At 40.5% G+C, this 27496-nt stretch overlaps 2 protein-coding genes across 3 annotated transcripts; one reads left to right on the top strand and one right to left on the bottom strand.

The window, feature by feature from the left end:
* Nucleotides 1-109: 109 nt before the first annotated feature.
* On the top strand, nucleotides 110-21141 carry LOC146372679 (calcium/calmodulin-dependent protein kinase type IV-like). 2 transcript variants are annotated; one of them, XM_084952534.1, is made up of 12 exons: nucleotides 110-924; nucleotides 3816-3894; nucleotides 4263-4325; nucleotides 6730-6812; nucleotides 7887-7959; nucleotides 11698-11788; nucleotides 12719-12793; nucleotides 13876-13951; nucleotides 14264-14390; nucleotides 15001-15153; nucleotides 15743-16232; nucleotides 18108-21141. In XM_084952534.1, the coding sequence occupies exons 1-12, from the start codon at nucleotides 818-820 to the stop codon at nucleotides 18146-18148; spliced, it is 1458 nt and encodes a 485-aa protein (XP_084808660.1). In that variant the 5' UTR covers nucleotides 110-817; the 3' UTR covers nucleotides 18149-21141. The 2 variants fall into 2 exon arrangements, with proteins under 2 accessions (XP_084808660.1, XP_084808661.1); XM_084952535.1 differs by having other exon boundaries at nucleotides 15743-21141.
* A 928-nt stretch (nucleotides 21142-22069) lies between these two features.
* Nucleotides 22070-25803, bottom strand: LOC146372678 (uncharacterized). Its single transcript, XM_084952536.1, has 3 exons — nucleotides 25730-25803; nucleotides 25485-25636; nucleotides 22070-24111 (listed from the first exon to the last, which is right to left on the bottom strand). The coding sequence occupies exons 1-3, from the start codon at nucleotides 25762-25764 to the stop codon at nucleotides 23798-23800; spliced, it is 501 nt and encodes a 166-aa protein (XP_084808662.1). The 5' UTR covers nucleotides 25765-25803; the 3' UTR covers nucleotides 22070-23797.
* Between the last annotated feature and the right edge of the window lie 1693 nt (nucleotides 25804-27496).

The following is a 27496-nucleotide window of genomic DNA, read 5'->3' as shown; positions in this document are numbered from 1 at the left end:
TCCAATAGGAGTGCGGCTCGGCTCCCCCGCGGGGCTGTGATTGGTCTGCGGGGTGGCGGCGGGGCGGGGCTGTGAGATTACAGCAGCATCTCTCTCTCTCCGCAGATCCAGCAGACATCTGGAGCAGCCCTACCCGGGAATCAGACCTCTGAGCATCGAACGCTGACACCCTCCACCTACTCACCCCGGTGTTCGCAGTCTGTTTCCCGACACGTACCCGCTCTTCGGTGTTGCTGTGGTGGCTCTGTGGGCTGCATCTCCGGAGGGAGGCTGCTGCGCTCCGGAGAGACGGACGGTCCGTTTCTGCCAGTGAAAACACGGAGGTACTAAGCCTAAACCTGGGAGGATGGTGATGGACTGAGCTGATCCGACGTCTGAGAGGTTTTTAGGGCCCGATGGAAGCTGCGACACATCTGGACCTGGAGCGTCTGGATCCCGGCTCCAGCTTCAGTCTGGATTAAAGAGCCGTGCTCATCACCGGGGGTTCGGTGTATTTGTTTTCTTCTTTTAGTTTTTGCCCTTTCCTCACAGATAAACGGTCCTGATTGAGAGTTTGAAGGAGCAGGCGGATCCCCCCCTCCTCCTCCCCCTGCTGGTCTGGATTAAAGCCCATCAGGATCATGAATCATCCCCCCTCCGTGACTCTAATCTGGGTTTTACCGAGCTGGATTTAAATCTGAGATCTGATCGGGATTACTCTGTTCCTGGTTCTGATCGGGTCACATCCGGCCCGGTCTGAACCGGTCCAGGAACTGGTGTGATCTTTGACTCGGTCCCGGTCTTCTTGGTGCTGGTTTGGGGGAGGTCTGCTATCATCATGCCGACGTCCCGGCCTGGTTCGGAGCCGGTGGAGTTCTGGGTGGACGGATCAAGGCGGGACGGGACGGTGGAGGAATTCTACACCCTGAGCTCGGAGCTGGGCAGGTCTGGACCACATTATGGGGGGGACAGGGGAAAACTGATGAGTTCATATAGACACTTCATTGGGCCAAAGTTGCCTGCATGAGGGGTCCATGTGATCCTTCAGGATTAACTTTGGCCACACTTTATAATCCATCCCGTGGATTACAGGGTTACTCATTTGAATGAGGTACCGGTTAAATACTGGTTCCTGTTAGAATTTAACGGGAAACACCGGAGCAGAAGCAAGAAAACGAAGCTTGAGCTTTGGTGTCAAAATGTTGTCAGCAATCTTTGTCTTCTTGTGTAATCACAGAGTGAAAATGTGTTTTATGCGCAGCATCTTGTCTGCACATTCACGTTGTGTAATCAATATAAGATTTCAGACTGCGCCACTTTAAGCAGATTTAAGTGAAGGTTGTTAAAAATATTGATAACAGTAAAACAGCTGCATCACGTGCTTGGTGCATGCGTATAATCTGGTATTATCTATCTATACATATTTGTAATGATTTTTAAAATGAGGTATATTTTTTATCAAAAAGGTTTTGCATTTTTAAGACTGGTATTTGATTTGGTTATTTAGCTTTTAGCTCTATCTAGGTGGTAAATTAGAATATTGTACTGGCATCTATCCAATTTCATACTTACTTTTTAATGGTAGGGGAATTATTTCCATTTGCCGATACAAGTTTTTTGAACAATTTACAATACAGTTTGTCAAATATTTTATTAATATATTTGAACACTTTACAGATTTTTTATTAATAAATCATATTAATATCTTCCAGGTTTTCAAGTCAGTATTGATGTGGATATTTTAAAACATAAAAAATGACAACATAGAAATAAATACATTCAAATGTCTTGCATTGATCAATAAGTACTTCTGTTGCTTAAAGTACATTTAGCTTACACGTCTCTACTTTGACTGCAGCAGTTTTAATCCTGTACATTTATACTGCTGTGCTTTTGCTTCAGGTGCTCTGAAGCTTCAGTGTCTGCCAGTCTGTGTGGCTCATGTTTAAAAACCATAAAAAGTCAGAGCAAACATGGAATTTGAGCTAAAAGACAACAAAGATGAGTCGTGAAAGAGACCTGCAGACTGTTGGAGCTCGGGCAGTTTGTTCGTTGTTTGAATGTTTACAGCGTGCAGTGGACTGTGTGTATTTACACACTGTGTTTGTTGTTATCTCAGCAAACACCAACACCCACAACACTGACAGCAGATCTGCAGAAAATGATGAAAATGATGTCAGCAGTGAAATCAAACGTGTGAGCATGCCGCCACCAGTTCTATTACCAGGTGTCCTGTTGCCATGGAGACCAGCCAGGACTGTGTGAGAGAGCGAGAGAGAGAGAGAGAGAGAGAGTCTGTGGATGCTTCTCAGATGGATCTGTTTCCTCCATCTGTCCCGGCAGAATACCAGATCCCTAAACACACACACACATACACACAGAGTTGTGGTTGTGATCCCATGACTTAATTGGACTTACCCTTAAGTAATCTTACTCTAATCCTAACCGAAACCCAACTCTCTTCCAGCTATAATCTAACTTAAGTCTAACTTTAACAGGCAGGTGTGAAAAGAAAAAAGCACACTCATAACAGAAAAGATGTGAATAAAACATCTCAAATAAAAACTCAACTTGATTTTTTTTGTATACGTCCACCAGCTGTTAAACCTTATCTAAACCTTTTTAATTTGAGTAACAGATAAGTTGAGTTGCATACTGCCAGATTCTATTGCAGAATCTGCTGCGGCATTATTGGATGGATGAACCCGTTGTGCATGTTTCAAACACAAGGACTTCCTCTTGTAGGACCAAAAGTACCTACAGATTCGAGGCCTCTATGTTAATTGGTTTAAAAAATAATATTTTGAGAGAAATGTGTGAGATGTGTAAAATATGGAGCTGCCACAGCTGCTGTAGTTCTATAAAAAGCCTCGTGTAGATGAGGTAGTGAAAAAATTGGTTTCGTTAAGGAAATTATTTCTCTTTTAGCACATGAACAGTGTGGTGGGAGTTGAAAAGAAAGAAAACCCCACACAAACCTGGAAGAGTTAAAATGGCTGGCAGTGGACAGCTGTGAGAATATTGATGGTTACACCCTCGTGCAATAAAGAGGATGTATGCAGTATCACAAGACACAATAAGACACAATAAGACACAACGATCAATTTGTTTCACTAACTCATCCACACGAGGCATTTTGTAGAGGGAACAGGAGCCATGGCAGATGTTTGGCTTTACATGACAACTGTAATCTCTGCATTTCAAATTTCAAATTAATCTTGAAATTTTGACTTTAATATAAAAATGGACATTCATTTTGTTTTCCTAATGTGGCCCTAATTCTCCGTCGTATAGTCTAGTGCAGGGGTGTCCAACTCCAGGCCTCGAGGGCCGGTGTCCTGCAGGTTTTAGATGTGTCCTTGATCCAACACAGCTGATTCAAATGGCTAAATTACTTCCTCAGCATGTCGTGAAGTTCTCCAGAGGCCTGCTAATGAACTCATCATGTGATTCAGGTGTGTTGACCCAGGGTGAGATCTAAAACCTGCAGGACACCGGCCCTCGAGGTCTGGAGTTGCCTACCCCGGTCTAGTGGAACATGTCTGAATGCCCTTCAGTGGAACAAACACTAGTTTCTTGGGGTTTTTTTTCACTGCACCAACATTTAAGTACCAGCAGGAACCAGTAAAAAGTCTAAATGTTGTGTCATTCATACAGTAGAATAATTATCAGTGTTTCCTGAAAATGAAACTAAATTTTAGTACTTAGTTCAAGTGCCTGTTTGGCTCCAATAAAAGAATCTCAGTTCCTCCTTTTCAGTAGCTCAGACTGGTTTCCATGTTGTACACACAGGTCTTTGCAGTGTTCAGGTTTAACTGTTTTGTGTTTCCTTCCAGAGGAGCGACTTCTATTGTGTATCGCTGTGAGGAGAAACAGACCCAGAAGCCCTACGCTGTCAAAGTCCTCAAGAAAACGGTCAGTGAACCAGCATGATGGAGACTTTAGCAGTCCAACAATATATAACATGTGCACAGATGAGTCGAAACATTATTAGCAAGAAATGATGAAGAAAATAACGTAGACTGTCCAGTTAGAACAGTGCAAGTCAAAGTCTAGGAGTCGAAGTCACGTGTTGGTTTGCCAAACTGTGTTTGATGGGGTGGCTTCTGATTCTTGGTGGCTACCAATCCAACGTCCCGGACGGATCTGCTGCTAATATCTTTGTGATATACAGGAAACCTTCAAAAATCTGTAGGGTAACACTGTTTCAGCAGAAGATATTTGTTATGTTTTGACTTATAAGGGTAAATCCGTCCATTCTGATAATGTTTCTTCTGTTGCAGATTGACAAGAAAATTGTTCGCACCGAAATCGGCGTTCTGCTGCGTCTTTCTCACCCAAACATTGTAAGTATATGCGATATATGTTATTGTGGTTTTCTCTCTATAACTGTAGGGTCTTTACCCTACATTATAAAGCACTTTGAGTGGTTTGGCACTATCTAAATGAAACTAAACTGAATCGAAAAGAGGGTTGAGTGCCTAAAATAGGTTTTGTGCTGAGCTGTAACGATGCTTGTTTAAGGGAGTCTGTGGGAATTGGGTTGTTCTTGGACCCAGCCTTGGTTCCATTTGGCTGCAAACAGGTAAACGTTTTTCTGAAATGCATTTTCAAAACCATCAGAAATTTAAACGTGGATCTGCATTTGTAAAGAATTATTTGATGGGTGGAAATGGAAGTCTTAGCCCAGAGATCCACTAGACCCCAAATGATCTGCTAACCCCATCAGATGACAGCCAATAAGCTCCCAGACTGTGAGCGGTCTAGTTCAAGTCAGGTCACTCGTAGAATATTTATATGTATTACTTAATCAAAATTTTCCTCCAGCTTTTAATGTTGTTGGATAAAAGCGTTGTAGAGTTGTGAACTTTCAAATCAAATTCAAATTCAAATTTTATTTGTCACATACAGTCATACACAGTGCGATATGCAGTGAAATGCTTACACAACTGCTCGTGACCTAAAGAAAAACAGGCTATGAATAAGAAATAAATATGAAAATTAAAAAGGGTAAATTTAACTAGGAAGGAATAAAATAAAATATAAAAATTAAAGTTAAAAATGAAACAACTGCACAACAACAAATTAGAATGAAGGGTAAATTTAACTGGGAAAGAATAAGATAAAATATATAAATTAAAGTTGAAAATAAAATAACTGTACAACAAAATACACAATACACAAATACACAGTATAGAAATATATAAGAATGTATGAAGAAATATAAATATATATATACAATAACAGCAGCTGTACAAGTATTAAATGGAAATGAAGAAATATAATGTCCAGTGTCCACATTTGTGTCTTGTGCAGTGCAAATATGCTTAAAGTGATTTAGTGATGAAGTGATTCGATTAGATGACCACGCATCTAATCGAATTAGTGTAAACAAAGTCCAGAATGTCCAGCGGACAACTTTGAGGAATTATTCTTGGTCCATTCATGTGAGTCACACATAGTTGAAATAAGTGCAAAATATGAAAATATGGAAGAAAACACCAAAACAGACACTTCGGGTTCTTGCCAGGATATGAATTAATGACTGACTTTATAATATGCAGAATAAATCAGTTCATTTTTATTGTTAAAGTTCATGTTCACCTGGTCTGGTGTGACTGAATAATCTCTCTTATTTTTAGTCGACTCTAAAATTTTCCCCATAAATCTCTCTTTTCTTTGTATCACCGATTTTAAACACGACCCCTTAATGTGAGCTAAAACACTTGTTTATGAGCTTGTAAGAATTTAGATTCAACTTTATTTCAGTCTGAGCATGGCCCAGAGTTCATCTACCAAGTATGTGAGCTATAGCATGTATTCTAATATTTTATGTAAGACAAGACTGACGCATCAGTTCTGTTTTTCTTTTCTTAGTACTATTTTAAAAGCAGGTCGATAAACTGCACCACATCAAAGTACGTGATGTGTGTGCATTTTTATTGTACTTTAAGTATTGAACTGTCTATTGTCTGTTTCATGTTTGTTTCTTTATTTGTTGAATCTGGGACAATGATGACTGGAAATATGAAAAAAATCTCGTTACTATGTTCCTGCTTGTAAAGTTCAAAAATACTTCAAAGTGTTTGCTCTTCTCAAGCATGTTTTAAGTGATATTGAGTGTTTATGTACCAGAGGCAGAATCATTTGGTTTTGCCTTCCACTATTAGTGCAGTTTCAGTTAGTGCCTGTTGTTTACCTGGTGGTTAGGCTTTGGCACTAAAAGCTACTTAGGCTTTAAAGGCTGGGTTTAGGCTCCGAAGGATCCTAGAAAAGGTTTACAGGCCTAGGCTGGGATTAAGTTGTATTAATTAACATCTAATCCACCCTGAAATGGATAATTGGATGGGTGGATGGATGAATAGGAACAACTTGGTTAAGATTAGGTTCTATAAAGTGCTTAGTTAGGTTAGGTTTAGGTTTTACGCTGATAGATAATTAGTAGGTTCAGACACTTAAAATCCTGAAATGGTTTAGGAAAAGATTGTGCTTATATCGTTCACATTAGAGTTGGGAATGACACAACCAAACCCAGGATGTGTCAGTGAGGAACACCAATGGCTTTGACAAAACTGGACATTTTTGCACTCTTAGAGTGAATTATTCAATTACCAGTAATTTGAGCAAATAACAACAGTCCCACTGAAGTTCTATTTTTATATGGACATTGTTATATACATATATGACTCTCAGTATTCGCTCATGCATTTTTAATATATTTTTGGCTTCTTGTGCTTGCCTGTGGCTCAGATCCAGCTGAAGGAGATCTTTGAGACAGACACAGACATTGCTCTGGTGCTGGAGTTGGTGACTGGAGGAGAGCTCTTTGACCGGTACGTACACACTCACATTAGCTGCTTTAGCTGTCCTACTGACATTGCTGTGGTATCACTGGTTGGCTTAGTTTGGGAAATCTTTGATTACAAGTTGGGCTGTAGTCTGGAGTTCAGTTACAGTAGCTGTTGTGCAGTTGTAATGGCAGTAGTTGCTGTGTTGCATTTGTTACATTAGTTTCAGTGGTGTGTGTAGATATATGCATTGCTGTGGTTGCACATGCTGCATCAGTTGCAGGTGTTGATCGAGATGGTGAATAGTGGAGTTTGGCTCGATCCATTTTGTTGTTATGTTTAGTTACAGATGCTGAGTTGGTGTGTTTAGCTGCCGATTTGCTGCAGCAGCTGTTGTGATTGGTGGAGTAGCGAAAGTTGCAATCGTCTATTTTTGGTATATGGTTTTGTTCATGGTTGGCAGTGTGGCTGTAGTGGCAGAGGCTGGTTTTGCTGCAAAAGTTGTGATGTTTGGTTGCTATAGTTAAGAGCACAATTCCTGCTAATGAACCAATCACTTAACTTGGCACTTGTCCTGTAGTTGCAGTGGTTGCCATGGTTAGATGTTGCTGTACTTTGGGTGTTTTAGAAGTTGCTGTGTCCGGTTACAGACGTTTCTGTAACTGAAGTTCTATGTGTGGGCTCAGAGGTCCCTGTGTTAAGTTACTCATGCTTTTATTAAAGAACTTGTCATGTTTACTGGAGGTGTTACTGAAGTTTCTGTGTCAGCGATTGGTCATTTACATAAATTAACATGTTTAGTTGAAGCAGGTGTTGCTGTGTTTCGGTGGCGTTGTTGGTGTAATGTGATGTGGTTGTTTTGACTGCATAAGTTGCCATTTTTACAGGCTACAACTGCAACAGCTACAGTGGTTTGCTCATTTTGTCCTGAGACTCTTAAACTGAGATGCAAAAGTCAAAGAGAATGAAAGTACTAACAGCTTGTTCCAACATCTCTGTTGGAAAACCGAACCAGACAAACACGTACATTAGTAAAGTGTAACCAATCAGAGAAAAGATAAAGAGATGCTGCTCTTGAGTTTCATGTCATTTTATCTTTGACTGTATTTTTGTTTCCAGGATTGTGGAACGTGGTTACTACAGTGAGAGAGATGCCGCTCATGTCATCAAGCAGATTCTGGAGGCTGTGGCGGTAAGATGCTGTATTCAGTGTCTGGTTTGACTTTGACAGCGTTTTATTAAATTGTAATAAAAATTTAATTATTGTGGAAACAAAGGCCTCTACAGGCTACGAGCAATGAGAGGAACTACAGAAATCCTGAAAGGAATTACAAAAAAAGATTCTTTGCCTATAAATAACCTTTACAGGCCCAAATGCTGCTGTTATTAATTTAAAACCAAAAGTGTAGTTGCTGTTTGGTTTAGTTGCTGTACTTCCCATGTTTAATCCCTGGTGCTGCCTTTGTTACAGTAGTTGATGTACTTGCAGGAGAGGCTTATTTTTTGACCTGTGTTTGGTTACATGTGTTGCTTAAATTGGTTGGCTTAGTTGGAGTGGATTCCTTGTATAGCTGTAGGTGTTGCTGCCACTGCAGTAGCTGGTTTAGTGGTTGTTGTTTGGTTGCAGTAGCTTCCATGCTGCAGGTGCTGCTGATACTACAGTAATTGGTTTAGTTGCACAGTAGTGATGCTTAATCACATTTTCAGTAGTCGCAGGTTTATTTAGAGTGGCTGCTGACAGCTGGCATTGAGGCTCAATTTGATCTATTTGGTTGGTGTTGCTATACTTTATACTTCGTAACTGCTTGGTGTGGTTGCAGCAGTTGCTATGTTTAGTTGCAGTTTCCTCCGCTGATGCATGGTTGTTTGGCTGCATTATTTTGCAGTAGTTGCCATATTTATTTCCAGCTTCTGTCATTCCACTAGTTTGTTTATTTGATGTGGTTGCTATGTTTAGTTACAAGTGTCGCATCAATTGCCATGTTTGGTTGCAGGTGCTTCTTTTGATGTAGTCGTTAATTCAGTTGCAGTAGTTTCCACGTTTAGTTTCTTTTGATATACAGTAATTGCTGTTATTTTAAGGCTTAAAATGGAAGAAGGTCTGGGAACCTGAGCTCTGTCTGGGTTTTCTGCTTCTGATCAATCAGCTGCAGCGTCTCTGCTGTCTGTGGATCATTTACCTCCATCCACCCCTCTGCTCATTAGATTACTGCTCGCCCCCACCAGCTCTGCTCAGTCTCTGCAGCCTCACACCCAACCTCAGCTTTAAACAGTCTGTTTATAGATCTGAAAGGTTTCCTGGAGAGCAGGTCGTCAAATCCGTAGAGGCAATGTATGTAAAATTAAATCAACACTGTCAAAGGTGTTGGGCTTTTATTCTCATCTGATGGAGCTAATTTACCGTTTTTTTGGTCACAGGCTGACTAGAAACGTATTAAGCTGATATTTATCTGAAAGAACTAGATGTGACATTTCATTAGCACAGAAACATTATACGGCTCTAACAGGAGTCTGCTATCTTGCCATTCAGAAGAGGATTTTTTTCCTCGTGTAGGCGTGAGCCCTCCTCCAACTGATGAATCACAATCTTCCTGTTTCTCAACAGATTTGATCAAACGTTGAAGTGGCAAAGAAATCATATTTAAAGGTTAGCGTGCTATGCTTAATACAAAACCAAGAAGCATTCACTGACATGCTTATACAACACTGTACTGAACACAGACACAGAATGAGCTGATTAAAGAAGCGAGTGAATCATAATAACATGTCATTATCGCCAGCATGAGACATCCCAATCTTTTGATGATCGTCTGAAGCTTTTTGTTGCAGCTGCGGTTCTGTCTGTAATCATAATGCAAAACACACTCAGGCTGAGAGGCGTGTCTGCCTGTCAAGGCAAACTCAGGGGACCCAACACAGGTGTTGATGTGTTTATACTGTTGATGTATAAACATACTGTTGAGATATATATATATATATATATATGGTTTCTGAGCATGGCTCAGTTGGAGGTATTGCTGTAGTTGCAAGGGTTGAATGAGTTGTGGTAACCACCATGTTTAGCTGTGGGAGGAGGTTGTTTGTTTGTTGGTTTAGCTGCAGAAGTTGTTGCTATATTTGCAAGGTTTTAATTAATTTTGATATTAACCATGTTTACTTGCAGGTGTTGCTGCTTTGGCAGGATTTGCGATTTTTGGTACCAGGCTTACTGTTGTAGCAATAGATTAGATTTAGCTGCAAGTGTTTTGGGTTGCTTGGTTACATAGCTGGCTAATTTAAAGTCACATACGTTGCTGTAGTTACCAGGTTTGTTTTAGTGCCAGTAATTGGCATGTCTAGTAGGAGGTACGGCATGAGTTGCAGTGGTTGGCATAGTTACAGTAATTTATAAATATAGCAAGTGACATCGTTGTAGTTTCATTTGTTTGTTTAATTGCATAAATTACCCTGTTTAGTTGCAGGAGTTGCTGTAGCCGTGGTTGATTTAGTTGCAGGTGTTGCTGGTATCAGTGTTGTTGCACATGGCAGCAGCGTGCAGTGGCTGCAGGTCTCTTATGTAACAGCTGCTTCCATCCTGCTGCTGAACAGATTAAAACCAGAGAGGATTAACGCACGCACACACTCGTACACACTGACCACAGCTGACCTACATCTACAACACAGAGAAACATACGCCCCTTTATGTGTGTGTGTGTGGGGGGGGGGGGGCAGGATTACAGTACTGTTGTATTTGTTGTATGTGATGTGAGTGGCATTAATCTGTAGCACAGAAACATCCCGCAGCCCCTGAACACAGCAACAGCTTTAACAGCAGATTCTCAGCATCTGAGTAAAGACCCTACAAGGTTGTGTTTGAAATTAGAAACAAAATATAAAAAGAAATCCATATTTAAACTTTTAGATTGCCAAACATCAAAGCAGAAGTGAAAAACGACACAGAGCCCGTCTGCCTGTTCTGAATTACAACCCCACACCTTCACCAGCATGAAGGAGGCTCTTTGACTTCCTCACAATGTCAGCAACTGATTTTGTGATTCAACATCAAGCCGTAACGTAAACCTTCTCTGTGGCTCTTTTCCTCCTGTTTGGCAGCTCGATCTTCAACATCCTTTGTCCAATATATAAACTATCCCTCCTACGCATATCTTTGCTGCTCAACCTGAGCTGTTCCTCTGATGTACTCAGTCCTAATGCTGTCCATCCAGCTCTTTGGAAAATCTTCAACGTAGCCACCTCCAGCTCAGTTTCCTGTCTTTTTAAAGTGCCACTGTCTCCAAACCAAGCAACAAAGCACATCTAACTGTTATAATCTATTTAATTTCATTTATATAGTGCCAAATCACAACAACATTTACCCTGAGATGCTTTATATTGCAGGGTAAAGACCCTATAATGATACAGAGGTAATCCCAACAATCAAAGATCGCCCTATGAACAAGCACTGTGTGTCACTGTGGAAAGAAAAACAAGAGCGCGTCTGTGGAAACAAGAAAAACACCCTTTCAGCTAGATTGTTTGTCTTTATTTGTAAGTAACCTGGTCCTTTAGGATAATCAACAGTACACCGTTTTGTTATTTACCAGATAATTGCACTAAAATGCTGTAAAAGGCACCATCACCACAAGAATAGTCAAGAGATGAGGCCATGGCCCTGTGATGCAAACTACGCCTTGATAAAGTTTTAATATTGGGCTCTATTCCAGTTCTAAGGCTAGAAACGTGTTTATTTTTGCTGCAAAGTTGGGGATTTTAAATTGGGAGTCCATGGGGACTGACTCGCTTTTGGACCAGCCTCAAGCTTCAAGTGGCCATTAGAGTAAATGCACTTAAGCTCTGGCTTCATTTTTCAGTCCAGGAAGTTTCCGCTTGATGAGGCAACAATTGGATCATCTTTCCCACGTTTTTCATGCTTTTCTTCTCTGTGCTTTAGTATTTACATGAGAACGGTGTTGTGCATCGTGACCTTAAACCTGAGAATCTGCTGTACGCCGACCTGTCTCTGGATGCTCCGCTGAAGATAGGTAACAAACTCTCTGCATACCCTCTACATCTGAATACAACAGCATGAAATGACAAGTTTATCATGTTCCAACACAAGTTGTGGAAAATATTTTTCTGTTATTATCGACCACGCTGTCTGTTATCATCAGTGGTGAAACAGTGCAGTTTGGAAATGCTGAGTATGACTGTGATGACACATCGATGATCTAAAACACATGAAAGTAAAACAAAACTAGTTTCCTGGCTCATAACAACAGGAAATTATTGCTTTGTTTATTTCAATTTTAAACACCGTCTGCATTTGCAAATAACATGTAAGTAACTGCCCTAAAGACTGTTTTCAAATCTGCTCCTATCAACTCAATTATGTCAGCTCCTATTGTGCTTATACTTTATGTAAAATAAAAATCAGCATTCTTAAAATACCCACAAACTGTGGTCGTCTTGTGGCCCTGAAAATATGCACGAACACTGGAGTTTGCTGTGAGAAAGCCCAAACATTTGCATACAGATTTAGCATCAGTCTTAAATTGAGGTTTTGCATACAGCTCAACCTTCAGTGTCTTTGGCTGCATTTGAGGCATTAAACTTGTGACTGCATCATATTTCGAGCTTGTTTAGTCCGAGAGGTAAAAACTCTCACAGAAACATATTGTTGGCTCAGAATTTGGTTCATTTTTGAAGGAGCTCCTGCGTCCAGATGGCCAGCGAGCCCTCGGCTAACAGATACAGATGGAAGCCTCCGTTCCTTTCGAGTGAAACTCTTCTCCACCAACACCTTCCTTTAGTTCAGAGACTTGCCTGCAGAAAAACACATTTTCCTCCACCTCCACTGCTTCACCCCCTCATTTCTCTTAATATAGAAACAGGACACTGAACAAAACAAATGCATTACAAGGTTTTTATCTCGCTTCAGTCTGAATGAAAGAAAATATTCTCTTCTTTTACAGCTGACTTTGGTCTTTCAAAAATCGTAGATGACCAGGTGACCATGAAGACAGTCTGCGGTACTCCGGGGTATTGCGGTGAGTACAAAAATACCACACTGGTGTAGCGTAACTATGAATTAGCTATCTATATCTTATCTATATGGCCTCCAATCACACAACATTAGTCATCTCAAAGTCCTTTGTACTGTAGGTTGAAAGCCTTCAGCATTATAACACAAAATAGTCAAACGATCCGATATAAACAGCACTTGGCAATCAGAGAGAGAGAAAAATTTGCCTTTTAATAGGAAGAAACTTCCTGCAGAAAAAGGCTCAGGGTGGGGCTGCCATCTGCTGCGACCAGCCCGGGCTCAGAGGAAACAATCGATGGCAAAAATAAGACTCAGCTCACAGAAACAACGAACAGGACAACACAAACTACTGCAAAGAAGCATAAAAGAGTGAATGAGAGAAGAGTGATGGAGAAGTGCTACGAGTGTCATGTGAAAATTCTCAATTTATCAGGACGTAGTGAAGATGTCAGTGTTTTCACTGTGATCCTTCTAATCAGCTGAAGGCTGAAGGACAACCAGATAATGAGAAGTTACAACGTTAAAATTATTTTTCAGCATTGCTCTGAGCAGGATGCTTCTATTTTTGGCAATGTTGTCAGTTAATTAGTACATCCTCAAAAACGACTGCAGTGTTGCTCACGGTAGTACTGGAGATGTAACACCATCCAGAGAAGATTTCTGGTTAAACACCAGATTTTTAGGACCAAACACAGAATTACTGGATGGTGTCTCTCCCACAGCAGCACATCATGTTTGAGGAAGACTCAAACACTCCAGCATAGTGTGGGATCTTTAATCTCAGTGATACTACATGGCACAGCAGCAGGACTTGGTGGTGTAGTAACAGCCAATGAGCAGCACTTTGAGGTGTGGGGAAAGGTAAAGTGGTGACGATATGGCAGCTGACGCTCTGGATGGTGTCTGTAGATGTTGCTGTAGTAGGTGTAGTATCAGTAGTAGATGTGTTTATTCACCTGCGTTGCAGTGATATATGCGAGTGGGCAGTAATGCGTTCCCTGTAGCGTGTTCTCTGTGGCATTTCAAAAACTCTCTGTTAGAGCTTCTGTCAGCCATCTGCTGTCTAACAGACTCCTCTGCTTGCAGCTCCAGAGATCCTGCGGGGAAATGCCTACGGCCCTGAGGTGGACATGTGGTCGGTGGGCGTGATCCTCTACATCCTGTGAGCCCATTAACACCTTGCTGCCAGTCCAAGCGTACACTCACACATATATACTAAAATATTCATTGCTGACTCACTCTCATCAGTATATAAGTTTTATGGTCCATCTGATTCATGACAGCCATTTAACACAATGACGTAATGTGGAAGTCTGCATCCTGTTTATCTGCTTTCCTCAGACAGCAATTAAGCTTTTAATGCTGCCTTCAAATGGATCTGAGACCAACACACTGCTGTGGTTTCTCATCTAGAAGGGATGTGGCAAAATAAGCGTCCTTTCCTAGACTCTTTCCCTTTGGTTTGTTTCCCCAGACTCTGTGGGTTTGAGCCCTTCTTCGACCCAAGAGGGGATCAGTACATGTATAGTCGTATCCTCAACTGTGACTATGAGTTTGTTTCTCCGTGGTGGGACGAGGTCTCCCTCAATGCTAAGGATCTGGTGAGTTACACCAATGATTTGACATTATTATTTATGTTAAATGTGAAGAAGTGCAGGACCTCACACTTTATTTTAAAGCTCTCAGACATGTTTTGTACTAACTCTTGCTGCCCAGGACAGCGTAGTAGAAACTTAAACTGACCTGAAAGACTTTATACTGGGCATTGACTGGGATTGGTGACATCACTGGGACTTCACACTTTATATTAACTTGTCTGGAATCACTTTGGACTTCAAACAATATTAGACTTGGATGTATATTTGTGATGCTGTTTTTGGACGGCTTGGTACGTGTTGGATCTTTGGTTGGTGTCGACTAACACGACTAAGGCTTATGCTAAACTAAAACTAGACTTGGACTTGACTTGAGTGGAGACTTGTTTGAAATGATATTGAGATTTATGGAATGACTTGACACACTAAATTGTCTTGATCTTTACCTCTGGATGACTAAAGATCCATTTCTTGGTGTGATTTGAATTCAGAATGAAGTGAATGACTTGATAATTCACATGAGCCTGATTCTAAACCTTGAATCTTAACATTTATTCATAGATTGGACTTGGACTTGTTTGAAGGCCTCGGTTTGTCCTTTCTGATTTGTCCGCAGGTCAGTAAGCTGATTGTCCTCGACCCTCACAAGCGCCTCAGTGTCCGGGAGGCTCTGCAGCACCCCTGGGTGCTGGGCAAAGCTGCCCGGTTCTCTCATATGGATACTACCCAGAGAAAACTACAGGAGTTCAACGCTCGACGCAAACTTAAGGCTGGTCCTTTGTCATAGTTTCATTTCACAGTGATTGGTTTTGTGGGCATCAAAGGTCACAGAAGACTTTTTTGTCATTTTAAGATTTGAGTTGACATTTTGGGAGATAAACTAGGGAATGACTCTTGTACATAAAGCCAAAAATGAAATCTGCTCAGAGCATCTGCACCTGTATACTCTGTGGCCTAAACTTTTATATACACACACATAGACTAGTTAAACTGCAGGTGAAACTTCACCGGGGCTCCAGATTCCACCCACCAAGAGTTGGCTTTCAGATGATTCAAACTTCATGAATGAGGTCAGTAAAGATCTTAGTAAAGCTGACTCCGGTGAGCCTGGTTGCAGCATAAAAATGTAAATTCAACAATCACAGGATTTACATTCGAGCGGGCAGTTAGCAACAAAATTATATTTTTTCTACGTGGCATTTTGAGTTTATTGAAATTACAGGACAGGGTAATAGAGAAACATATTTAACAGGGAAGAGGAAGCTGAAAGCAAATATCAACTCAACATAGTTGACAAATCTGCTTTAAAGACTTTTAAAAGATCCTGAATACTCACTCACTTTTCTGTGTGCTGACAGGCGGCCATGAAAGCTGTCGTGGCCACAAGTCGGATGCATGAAGGTTCGCGGCGTCGCACAGACAGCTGTGACATTCCAGGTTCAGGGGCTTCCAGGCAGAGCAGCATGCAGCAGGACCCGCCTCCTGAGTCTGCATGCTCCACCCAAAAAGACAAAGAGGCTCCACCTCCTGACCAGCAGTTGCCACAGGAAGTTGAATCGAAGTCTGCTGACCCCAACGCCCTCAGCCCCTCTCCTCCACACAGCCCCAAACTACCCAGCTCTGATGTCACACCCACAGGGCCCATCCCCACCAGACCGCCACTGCGCGCTGATGGGCTGCGACAAGTATCTGTAATCCCTAAAAGCATGCTGGTCCAACCCCGGCTGCCGCAGAAAAGCTGCTCTGTCATAGAGCCAACCCCCAGAGTTGGGGCCACACCCACACCGGGCTCACCCCCGAGTCCCAACAACCTCAGCAATGGCTTCACATCTGGGGCGGAGCCTACCAGTAAGAGCACCCACTGCCAGTGATCACATGGCAAAATTAAAAAAATTCTCGACTCTGCTTCAGTTTCACACAGAAGTAAAAAACGTTCAGCTTTCAGCATCTAAATTAACTTATTTGGACCAAATTACAGTAAACCCAAAATCTGCAGCTCACATCGCACATTTAACCCGCATCACCACACGTCTGGGATCTCTTTGGCTTACATGCTAACAGATACTGATTCATGGAGGGTTGGCTGGACATTTCTGAAGATGGGCAGGTGTTTTATCTTCTGTTTTTTAGTATAAAGGCCTTCGATTATTTAGGAGAAGTAAAAATAATTTCCCCCATCAGCACTCGTTTATGTGAGGGTTGACTAAAAACACAAGAAATGTAATAAATGTGAATTGTGTCTGTTAAGCACTTCAATCTCAGTAGCATTGTCGAGCTTGTTTGCTCATTTTCACTGAGACAGTGGATGTGTTAAGCTAAGTCAGTGACAAATAACCAGCATGCTGGGGAGCAGTTATCAAGGCCGTGCACATTTGGACTGGAGGGTGTGTTAGCATTTAGCTCACCCACTACAGCACTTCATCAAGTAGCTCTGAATTATTCAGCACATCAGCAAGACTCAATATATTTTTGCAAAGACTCAACATATTTGGAAAAAATTCGAATAATAAAATAACTCGTAAGAGCTACAATTTATTTGTCTTACCACAGAAATGAACCAGTGACAGTGACGTGTGTGTTTACAACCAAAATGAAGCACTCGATCAGTGACACTGGACAACTGTTATCACACCTTCTTACTTACAACCGGTATCAAAAGGGAGCTATTATTTTTTAAGTTCTTATTTTTTTGTTATTTCCTGTAATATGTTACAGTTTGAGCTGTCAATTTTAAACATGGCTAACATTTCAAATAAAAAGGTGAAAGTATGTAAAAGTATGTACTTGGCTTACAATGAATTGAGGAGTATTTTTAACTCTGCTAACTCTGCACTGACTATCTCAGTTGTAGAGATTTGGGGAAACTTCAGAATAAATAGGCCACTGTGGCTTTCAAAGTAAACTTTAATGGAGCACACATTATAAAAGTAAAAACTAACACCCAGAAAGTTTCTGGATTACTGCAACTAAATGCAGTTATTGACTGAGCCATTTATTAATACAGAGTTTTTAATAACCCAGATTCACCAACAAAATCTGCATCTAACATCAAAGAGGTTAATCGCCGGAGAAAAAAACGACAGGTTTTCTTCAGGGAGGAAAAAAGTGCTTCATTTTTGCTGCAAACATTTATTTTGGTCTTTGCAGACTCCCACGTTAAAGGAACATTACAACATTTTGCACCAAACACTTTTGCTAAATTTGACTATGACTCACATGTCCTACAGTTAGCTTAGCATAGCATAATACTGGCAATAAAGAAGCAGCTAGCTTTAAGTCCACTTTCCACCACCTTCAGACTTAACAGCCCAGATCTCGTAAACAGACTTGGACTGCTATCATGTGGGCTTGATGAATGTATCCGGTACCAGAGGAATTAGGTTCAAATTTTGACTCTGTTTCTTTTCTTTAGCGTTTCTGTGGTAACACTTGGGTGATCTGGCAAAGAGCTGACTGTTTGTGGGCCTAGATTGTGATTGTGCCTGCTGTGATTTAGATTTGCACCACAACTTGGGTTTTACAAAATCATGTTCAAATCCAACATTCAGATAATGTATGGATTCCCTAACTGAGTGGCACCGCAGGCCGACCTTTACTGCAGCTAAACATTCAACAATCTAATTGAAAAGAAAAAGGAATTCATTCAATTTCCACAAAGAGGCAATAATCAATTATTTCTATCCTATCCCAGGTTTAATGTTCATGCTTTCTGTCTGTTGGCAGGTGTAGGTGGAATTTCCTCCATACTTAACACAAAAACATGAAACTGAAATCCATGCTGATCTTTTCCTTTAAGTCCTGCTCTGGGACAAACTGAGACTTGAGTATTATGTTTGGGCTTCTTCTTCTTCTCCTGACGCAGAAAGCGGACTTTTCCTGTGCTGCTCAGGACAGAGACTGATTGTATTTTATTAAACGTACACAATGACTTGGCGCTCACCTGCATGAATGGATGCTCTTTATTCATGGACAAGGAGAGAGAGCGCAGCTTCATTTCTCGGCTTTTTCTTCTTCTTCTGCATCCCTTTTTTTAGCATGCACGCTCAGACGCTTCAGACTTTCATGTTGCTGTAAAACTCTGAGTTTTTTAATCCTTTTTACTATTTACCGTCGACACCCGCTGCCGTGATTACGCAGCTGTATGAGTAAATAGAGTACCTCCAGTGTGTAGCGTTCAGGTAAGTAACTCGTGTTTGTGATCTTCTCGTAAAACGTTGTGTTGTTTACACTTTATCAGCAGTGACGATGCGATCTTATTTGCACTGTACATACTGTAGTTTGGTTTTAGACAAGTTATTACTAACATCTTTACTGCTCGACTCGCTAAGAAACATGTTCAGTGTTTAAGCTCCCAAATATACCAAATTTGACCTTTGTGGAAAATAAACCCCTTTCATCCAATCTAAAACCACACGTTCTACCTCTTTTTGTACAGGGGCTTCCAAAATGAAATGAAAAGATGCAGATCTGGAAAGAAAATGAGATGAGACAAGAACGATCCAATTTACATTTACACTTAAAGTTATGGTGGCCAAGACAGAACTAACAGAAAGTCTGAGAAACACAAGCAAGCACTTTAAGGCAGGCAACAGTGTATGCTACCTAGCAGGAAACATTATACTGCATAGCTGGTTCCACAGTAGTTAATCACTGTGAGGTTTTGGAGATGTTACAGGAGTTTGTAAGAACACTACATTGGCTACCGAGCGGTTTCTCAAACATTTTGTTTGATGTGTCAAATGTCCACTCACGACACCACAGCTCATTAGTCAACAAGTCCTGAATTTATCACGAGCCAGTGCAGGAAATTCCTCTTAACTGACCGCACATATGCTCACACAGAGCAATTCATTTGTTTGCATCACTGAGTGAGGCTGGTCAGGAGCTACAGGCTCGCGATGAACTGGCTGTTTCAGATGTTGTTTATCCCAGCAAGGCCACGATCTCCGAAAAATCATGGAGAGCCTTGCCAAGATGTCCAAGCCTGGATGCTTCTTACTTCATTGTTTTCTGCATTCGTTTCTTGTCTCACTGCTGGCAAGCAGTTTTCTTGTACTGCATATGAAGAATGGACACGACGTTGGTTTTTTGAATAGATGAGAGGGTGGATAGCTCATGTATCAGCTAACACTGGCAAGCTTGGTTCGTAAGCTGCATCCATTAGCGTAAGGTGAATGATGCAGTATTCTCTCACTGTGCTTCTGAAAGTGAAAGAAGGATGCTTAACTGCATCTGAATGACATCATCTACATTTGAATCCACACTGACAAGTTGTTTCTCAGCAGAGAGCTCAGTCCGCAGTGAACCGCTTCACATAAAACCAGTCCAGTCTCTACTTTATCGAGACGTTTTCACTTTGCAAACAGCAAACCTGCATCACAGCATCATGTCTGGAAGATAACTAAAGCTAATATCTCACAGCTTTGATTCTCAGCGGTTAAATCACCCACACAGACGCCCTGCTGATTTTAGGATCAAATCTTTTATTTTAAAAGAAGCTAATTAAGCTGCATGTGCAAAAAGTGGGCATGTCTGCAGCACACCAGGCTGGATGAACGTCATTATATGTCAAATTTGTAAATAATATTAATATGTTGAAGCAATCCATATATTTGGTATGTGATGTAGCTATCTTTTGATTCTTTTGACTCAATTCTTTTCAGAACTGAGTTAAAAGAATCTCATTTTAAAGCACTTTAAGAAGAAACATGAAGAGGTGCAGTAAAGTCTCATTAAGCAGTAAGCTGTGGTGTTTACAGCTGCCTAAAGGTCTTCTCGGTTTTTTCAGCTTCCTCTGCTTTGTGTTCTGTCTCAGCCACCAAACAAAATCCTAGATTATGAAGAGGAGCACATTTGTTCCTGAAGGGCTTTTCTTTTTTAAAGAGGAACCACAGCTGTAACCAACACTGCTCCCAAAATTGATGAAAACTGATGGATGGATGGACATGCTGATCACCAGCTTACCATCTCATAAATGTAACAGTCTGTCTAATCGCTGTCCCATATTTTATTTAGATAAAAAATGTATTTGCATTTATGCATCAAATTATTCTCTTCAATTTAGATCACTCACCCGGGTTTTCACATGGTTACATGGGAAGTAATTAATCATTAAAAAGGAAATGTCAAACCTGCAGTTTCAGACTGTCAGTCACAAAACATATATTTTGGATTTGAATTTCAGTTTGTGATTTGGTTCCTCTTTAAACCATTCAGTTAAAGCACGAGTTTTCCGTTGGACAGATGTGTCACAGCTGGATGCCACGTTTACCTGAGCACAGGTGTTTAAAGCTTCTTGCCAGACGGAACACACTGGATAACTAGCAGTCACGGTGAACGCATGTAACTGTATATTTGATTTATATCTATACGCTTCTGTGAGAACATGAACATTTTGCTTCTATTTATCTAACCTGTTAGAGATTTGCAGGGTGGGGTTGAAGTGGGCGGGGCTACAACTGTAAATGGTATTTGTTTTGTGTTTGATGAGTATAATTGTACCTTTTTTTAAAGATTCTGACAGCTGACATATAAAGTGACAGTGTGACAGTCTGAGCTGTTACACGTGTATCTTTGCATGTATTATTTAACTTCCTTTGATCACATCAGATTGAAGAAGCAAGCAGGGAGTTTGAATCCTGCAGGACTCTGTAACAGCAGCTCAGCTGATCTGAGGTCTGTTTGAATGAACTTTTGCTGCAGGATGTTTCAGGCAGGGTTTTGCATCACATGTACAGTAAAGGATATGAATCACTCATTGCTTCTGGTCTTCTTTCCACACCTTTGCTGTCAGCCAAAGACGTTTGGAGGACAGACGGTGTTGACGGTATTCTGGTATTTCTTTTGGTGACAAATGAGTGTGCTCATCATACACACGTTTTGTTCGTCATACTCTTTCTAGTTTTAAATAAAATAGAGAATTCTAGTGTGAAAATGCTATCATGGCGTCTAAATTCAAGCGTAGCTTTCAATATAATCAGACAGAAAATAGAATTCCTTGGAAAGATTTAGAATCGGAAAGAGGAAAGAGGGAAGAGGGAAGAGGAGGCTGGAATGGGTTAAGTTCAGGATATTACAGAGTTAGTACAACCTGATTGTAAATCAATCATGTAAAAAAATAAAAATAGCATATAAATATAAAACAAATATAAATGCTATGTACTTATATGGTTTATTTTTGACTTCTGTTGCCATGATGACAGGTCTCTCTTGAAAATAAGATTTCTAATCTCAATGAGATTTTTACCTGGATAAATAAAAGACTAATAATAAAATGTAATTCGTGTTAACCCACTGAGCATTATCTGTTGGTTAGAGAAAAATCTACATGCATTTCAACTCAGAAATGCAAACATGCATTTGAGTATATCCACGTTTATACTCTGTGTCAGTGAACTTTCCTGACCAGGTTCTGTTGTTTGACCTGACCAGTGTGTTGACCAGTTAGCTCACGGGCTTCGGGGTGAAAGGTCAAAGGTTTCGTTTCGAGAGTTTCTGTTCACTTTTCTTCAGATTTATAGAAAGATAATATAAAACAATTCTTGTATTCACATTTCCAAGAATGATTAGGACAAAATGCATCAGAGAGCACGGTGACGTTTTCAACATCACAGAATCGATTGCTTTGATTTTTTGTAACAACTTTTTAATACAGACTACATGTGAAGTCATCCAGTGTTAAAAAAAAACAGTTTCCCATGTGTTACGGATTCAAATATTGGGGATGGATACAAGAGGAAAAACCACAATAACAACACTGGTCCGGCCGGGTTGAGTCAAACGATGATTTTAATGATCACACGCGTGGGAGATGGACACCGTACGCAGACAGCATCAGATCTCAAAATGGTGGAGCATTGATCAAACTCTTATAGCCTCTAGTGGCCCCCACCTGATCATAAAAGCCTAAACATTCACATTCTTTCTCTCACACGGCGCCTAAGCTACGACCTTGGCTCCCTGTTTATCTGCTCCTGCTGAGATGGGGCAGAAAACCTCTCCAGTATGTTCTGTTCTCTTCTAATCAGACAAATACGGCGATGACTTTCTGCAAACAGTATTTCTTATAACTCAGCAGTATAATGCATCATAAAACAATATCATTCATTCACAATAAATCAGCAGTCTAATGTAATGCAACTCAGTTTAACAAATGCAATAGTTATCACCTTCTTCTAATTCAGGAGAATAATGCAAACTAAAACTACATAATAATTCACCATCTTTAATTAAGGGTCTAACATGGCATAAAATAATATTATAATCTCACACATGCTAGGGGCACACTGAGGACTTGGTAAGCAAGCAGAGAATGCAAGTGGAAGTCGTGCCCTTTCTCCTTTGAACCATGAAAACCACAGGGAGAGAGGTGGGGTACAACCTGGACAGGTCACCAGTGTTAACACAGACAACCATTCACACTCACCCCCATGAGCAATTTAGAGCCAATTAACCAACCCTCACTAATTGCATGTCTAATTGCATGGGACCACACAGACACGGGGGAACACGCAAACTCCACACATAAAAGTTCTGGCTAGACAGTGGAATCAAACTTGAGACCTTCTTGCTGTGATGCAACAGTATAACCACTGTTCCATCATGCTGCGGCTAAATAACACACTAAATATGACTATGAAACATGAAATATGTGCTTCAGGTTACCGTGTGTCTTTCTGTATAAAAGCCTGGATTTATTACCGATTAACCCATCCATCCATCGGGTCACTGCCGCGCATCCTTTTCAGGGTCACGGGGGGGCGCTGGAGCCTATCCCAGCTGTCATAGGGCGAGAGGCGGGGTGCACACTGGACAGGTCGCCAGTCTGTCGCAGGGACACAGAGACAGACAACCATTCGCACTCACATTCACAGCTATGGACAATTTAGATTTTTCAATGAACCTATCCCCACAAAGTGCATGTCTTTGGACGGTGGGAGGAAGCCGGAGTACCCGGCAAGAACCCACGCAAACACGGGGAGAACATGCAAACGCCACACAGAAAGACCCCGGCCTGATGGTGGAATTGAACTCAGGCAACAGTGCTAACCACCGTGCCACTGTGCTGCCCATTAATGAACCCATTAATTAAATTCAAACAGAAGATATCAGCCTGACCATCATGTCCAGTAAGAATACCAGTTTAAGGTTTCTTTGGATTCATTTAATTATTTGCTGTGATTTCCTCTGTACACCTTCATAGCAGAGAATCTGAGAAACAGCAATTGTAATATTACAATTTTACCATCAGTTTTATTGTTTCATGAATTATTCCTCATAATTGTGTTTGTTTGTTTTACTTTACATAAAAGTTCCCATCAGAAAAATACTGAGTTTAAGTAATATGAGCTCAAATCGTGATCAAGGAGCGCCGAAATGTCATTCCAGGAATTGAACCTGTGGCCTCCAAGTCATTAGTCAGCCTCTGAGCAGAGTTTCTGTCGGTACATTTTCCCTCCTTGCATTGTTCCACACCAGTATGAAGATGTGAGCCTCCAGTCGGCCGTTGACACCTCCCTCACTGAGGTGGCGCTGTAGCCCCGCTTTGACTTCTTCCATGGCCGCTCAGGCCGTACTGATGTCAGCACCATATCGTTCAGGCCCCACAGGATGTGCTGCTGAGGAGAGGTTAGTCCAGTCAGAAGGCAGACCAGGAGGGGAGCAGATCGTGGATGCTGAGAGAGCCGGACGGACGACAACAACTGAATAGACGGCGTGTTGGAGGAACCTGGAAACAAAGAACATTGTAGTATTTTTTTCCATATTTGAAACATGTTAACAGAAGAAAATGGCAGAACTGTATGGATGTGTTTAATATTTTAGATGAATTTCCAAACTTCCATTATTAGGTAAAATGCACTGAAACAACAACACAAACATCAGATCCCAGACAGGCGCCTTTGTACTGCTTACTGTGATTTCTACAGTGCCATGAAAAAGTATCTGCCCCCTTCCTGAGTTTTAATGGTTTTTCTTTTTTGCATAGTTACATGTGTCAGACACTCAAACTTCCCTTATTAGATAAAGTTGGGGAAGTGGTAGCTACTTAACTGAAAAAGTTCAACGATGTTGTCTGTGGAACCTCACAGATTAATGTAGACTTAAAACATATTTTAAGGTCAAAGCTGCATAAATTTTAAGATTATCCAAGTCAAAGCAAAATAGTTTTATGATTATTTCCATCTATGAAGGGTGGAAAAAGCTCTCCTGGACCGCTGTAAATGGGGGGATTTCCAGGTTCATCTCAAATTTTCCAATTAAAAACATCAACATCTGTAAGACTTTTGGGAAAGTCAAACGCGGGGGTGATGTCTCGGGGCTGCTTTGTGATGGTCTTGGGCTTTTTTGCTGCCTCAGGGCAATTTTCTTTCCTGGACATAACCGTAAGTTCTGCTCTCTACCAAAAAAAGGAGAATCTCTGGTCATCAGTTTGTGAACTGAAGCTCACGCAGACTTGGGTTATGCAGCCGGATCCAAAACACACCGCAAAGTCCAACCCCTGAATCTGTGGCTCCAAAGAGAACCAAAATGAAGTTTTTAAGTGGCCAAAGTCTGGACGTAAATCAGACTGAGATGTTTTGAAGTGACCTTAAACAGGCTGTGCATGCTGGAAAACCTCAATTGTGGCTGAATTAAAGTAATTCTACAAGTAACAGTGAGCAAAGTCCTTCACAACACCTTGAACGATGGCACGAGCAGTTATTAAGTTTAGGGGGAAATTTCTTTTCACACAGGTAGGTTTGGATAACTCTTTCCCCTTATTCAATGAAATCATCATTTAAAAACTGCATTTTATATTTGCTCTGGTTATCTTTGTCTTCTATTAAAATTTGTTTGATGATCTGAAATATTTAACAAGCCATTCATGGCATTGTATTCTTAGTTTTTCAGTTCTAAAGTCCAGAGAGGCCTGGACTCAACATACAGATAATTAAACCCCTGACATACTGGTCTAAAGGGAAAAAGAAAGAAACAAAGACGATCTTTCATCTTGTTTTATGTTTCCATGTTTTTGTTAGTTTCTAAAGAGAAGCTCTCAAAATCCAAACAGAATACAAACACAGTGCTGACCGTGGTGCAATTTGTCTAGTGGAGCTGTACCTGTTGACTTGTTTTGATGGTTGAGAAGGTCATCATCAGCATCAAAGTCAGCCACTTCTTCATCAACATGCACCACCAGCCGGGTCCCAGGGCCAAAAACCATCGAAAAAGAGAAAGTCTGTCTGGTGTGAACTGAGCAAACAGTCCAGCAGCTGCAGCAGCAGCAAGAAGCAAACCACCATTACTAACAGTGGAACAAACGTGAGTGTTAAAGGAACAGTTCACTATTCTGTGCAGCATCTTACCTTATGAGGATGATGAAAGTCACTGCAGTTTCCATGACGATTCCACTAAAGATTTAGCTGAAGAGAGAAAAATCCTGGTAAACAAAGATTAAAGTAAAAAGCTGTTGAATAATACCTGTGCATCTATCAGATTAAAGTCTGGTACTTCAAGAACATTTCTAAATCATATCGTTTTCCTTAAATACTGATATTAATTTCTCAGCTGCCTCGACCTTAGATATTTATCTTTGATAAGTGTGTCCCCGTGGTTCCTGCTGTCACTCTGATGCCCACAGATCTCCTGTGTCGTATCATCTCTCATCAGTGAAATCAGGAAACTTCAGGGTCTGGAAAATAGAAACATGAGAAACTGCTGGAGCAGAACAACAACAGTCTCCAGAGGAGAGAAACTGCTCTTGGATCACATCGACCGTTGGTTTAGTCAGTTGGTGAAGGACAGAAAAACAGGAAATTTTCAGTTTTTTCTTAATTCAACTGTTGGACCCCAAATAAGATCCCAGTGAAACCGTCAGTTTGCATGTTCACAAACACTGTTTTTATGATTTATTAGCTGAACATTTCCCATAAAGATACACTGTAACACAACATATAATATAATATAATATAATATAATATAATATAATATAATATAATATAATATAATATAATATAATATAATATAATTCATGTTACATATGATCTTTGTTACATTTAAATAAAATGTAACTGATGCAAGAGATTACTGACAGTTTAAGGAGACTGACAATAAATACAGCGCCGATTGTAACTATGGCAATTACGTTTTTGATTATAATTTTCTTGAGATGTTTGATGTTGAATGTTTATTTCCTATTTCAAGTAAAAGAGTTGATGAGTGTTTTTAAAATATTTCACATAAAACATACTAAAATTACTTTGGGGACTTTAAGGACAAAAACTTTCAGAGCAAATAAAACTAAAAGACTACGTGTGATTAAACATTTCATTTAACATTTCACTTGGGTTGATTTTTGTTTTACAGCACAAACACAAAACGCACCAGAAGTATAACAGCTCTGCATCAAACACATTTATAATTTTATTACCATCTTGTACTGAGTTTTTAAAATGGTGTAAGATTGTCTTGAAAGAAAGTTTCATGTTATAGCAGCTTACAGGAAAGAACATCTTTAAAGGGTGCATCCACTTAGAAATATGATTTTGATGCGTACTTCACTTCATGACATCTGCGCAGATGTTGTTCGTCTGCTTGCTTCAACACCTGCAGCTTTTATGACATCACAGCTATTTTTCAGTCACTTGGGTTCGAGCTTTAATATAAAATGTGAAACGTTTAGGTTAAAGAAGAAATAAATCTCAAGTTAAGCTCGCCTACATGCCCCCATGGCACAGAGGCAGGCTGTCCTTAATTCAAGGACAATAGAAGGGTGAAAAGTAAGTTGTAATAATGAATCTTTAAGTCATACTTTATCTGTATTTTCAATTTTAAAAATATATGGTTAGATATTTAATGATATGAGGTGCGTCAGATTTTGACAGGCTCTAGAGGTTTCTGCTTACTAATGAGAAGTTTTTTACTTTAATAATAACTCTTTTTTAAACTATTCTTCATTAGATCAAAAAATGTTGTTACGTGTGTTTTCCTGTGCATATTATTAATATAAAAGAGAATATAAAAAACTTTCAGATAACCTCGACATTCATGGTATAAATTTAGGAGTGGCAGAGAAGTACATGAAGGTTGTGCAGAGGCAGCGCTGAGGTGTGCAGTAAGAGTGACAGAAGGCT

Source organism: Perissodus microlepis, chromosome 15 (assembly GCF_051167445.1).
Source record: "Perissodus microlepis isolate ML-2025 ecotype Zambia chromosome 15, ASM5116744v1, whole genome shotgun sequence".
NCBI classification, from domain to species: Eukaryota; Metazoa; Chordata; class Actinopteri; order Cichliformes; family Cichlidae; genus Perissodus; species Perissodus microlepis.
Note: the sequence above shows the minus strand (reverse complement) of the source record. Positions and strands in the feature narration are given on the sequence as shown.

Excerpts from the sequence above, each read along its gene's own strand:
- LOC146372678 (XM_084952536.1), bottom strand. The coding sequence starts at position 25,764 with ATGGAAACTGCAGTGACTTTCATCATCCTCATAAG. Across the intron at positions 25,637-25,729 it reads ACTTTCATCATCCTCATAAG|CTGCTGGACTGTTTGCTCAG; the intron begins GTAAGATGCTGC and ends CTGCTGCTGCAG. Across the intron at positions 24,112-25,484 it reads CCATCAAAACAAGTCAACAG|GTTCCTCCAACACGCCGTCT; the intron begins GTACAGCTCCAC and ends CTTTGTTTCCAG.
- LOC146372679 (XM_084952534.1), top strand. The coding sequence starts at position 818 with ATGCCGACGTCCCGGCCTGGTTCGGAGCCGGTGGAGTTCTGGGTGGAC. Across the intron at positions 7,960-11,697 it reads AGATTCTGGAGGCTGTGGCG|TATTTACATGAGAACGGTGT; the intron begins GTAAGATGCTGT and ends TCTGTGCTTTAG. Across the intron at positions 13,952-14,263 it reads GGCGTGATCCTCTACATCCT|ACTCTGTGGGTTTGAGCCCT; the intron begins GTGAGCCCATTA and ends TTGTTTCCCCAG.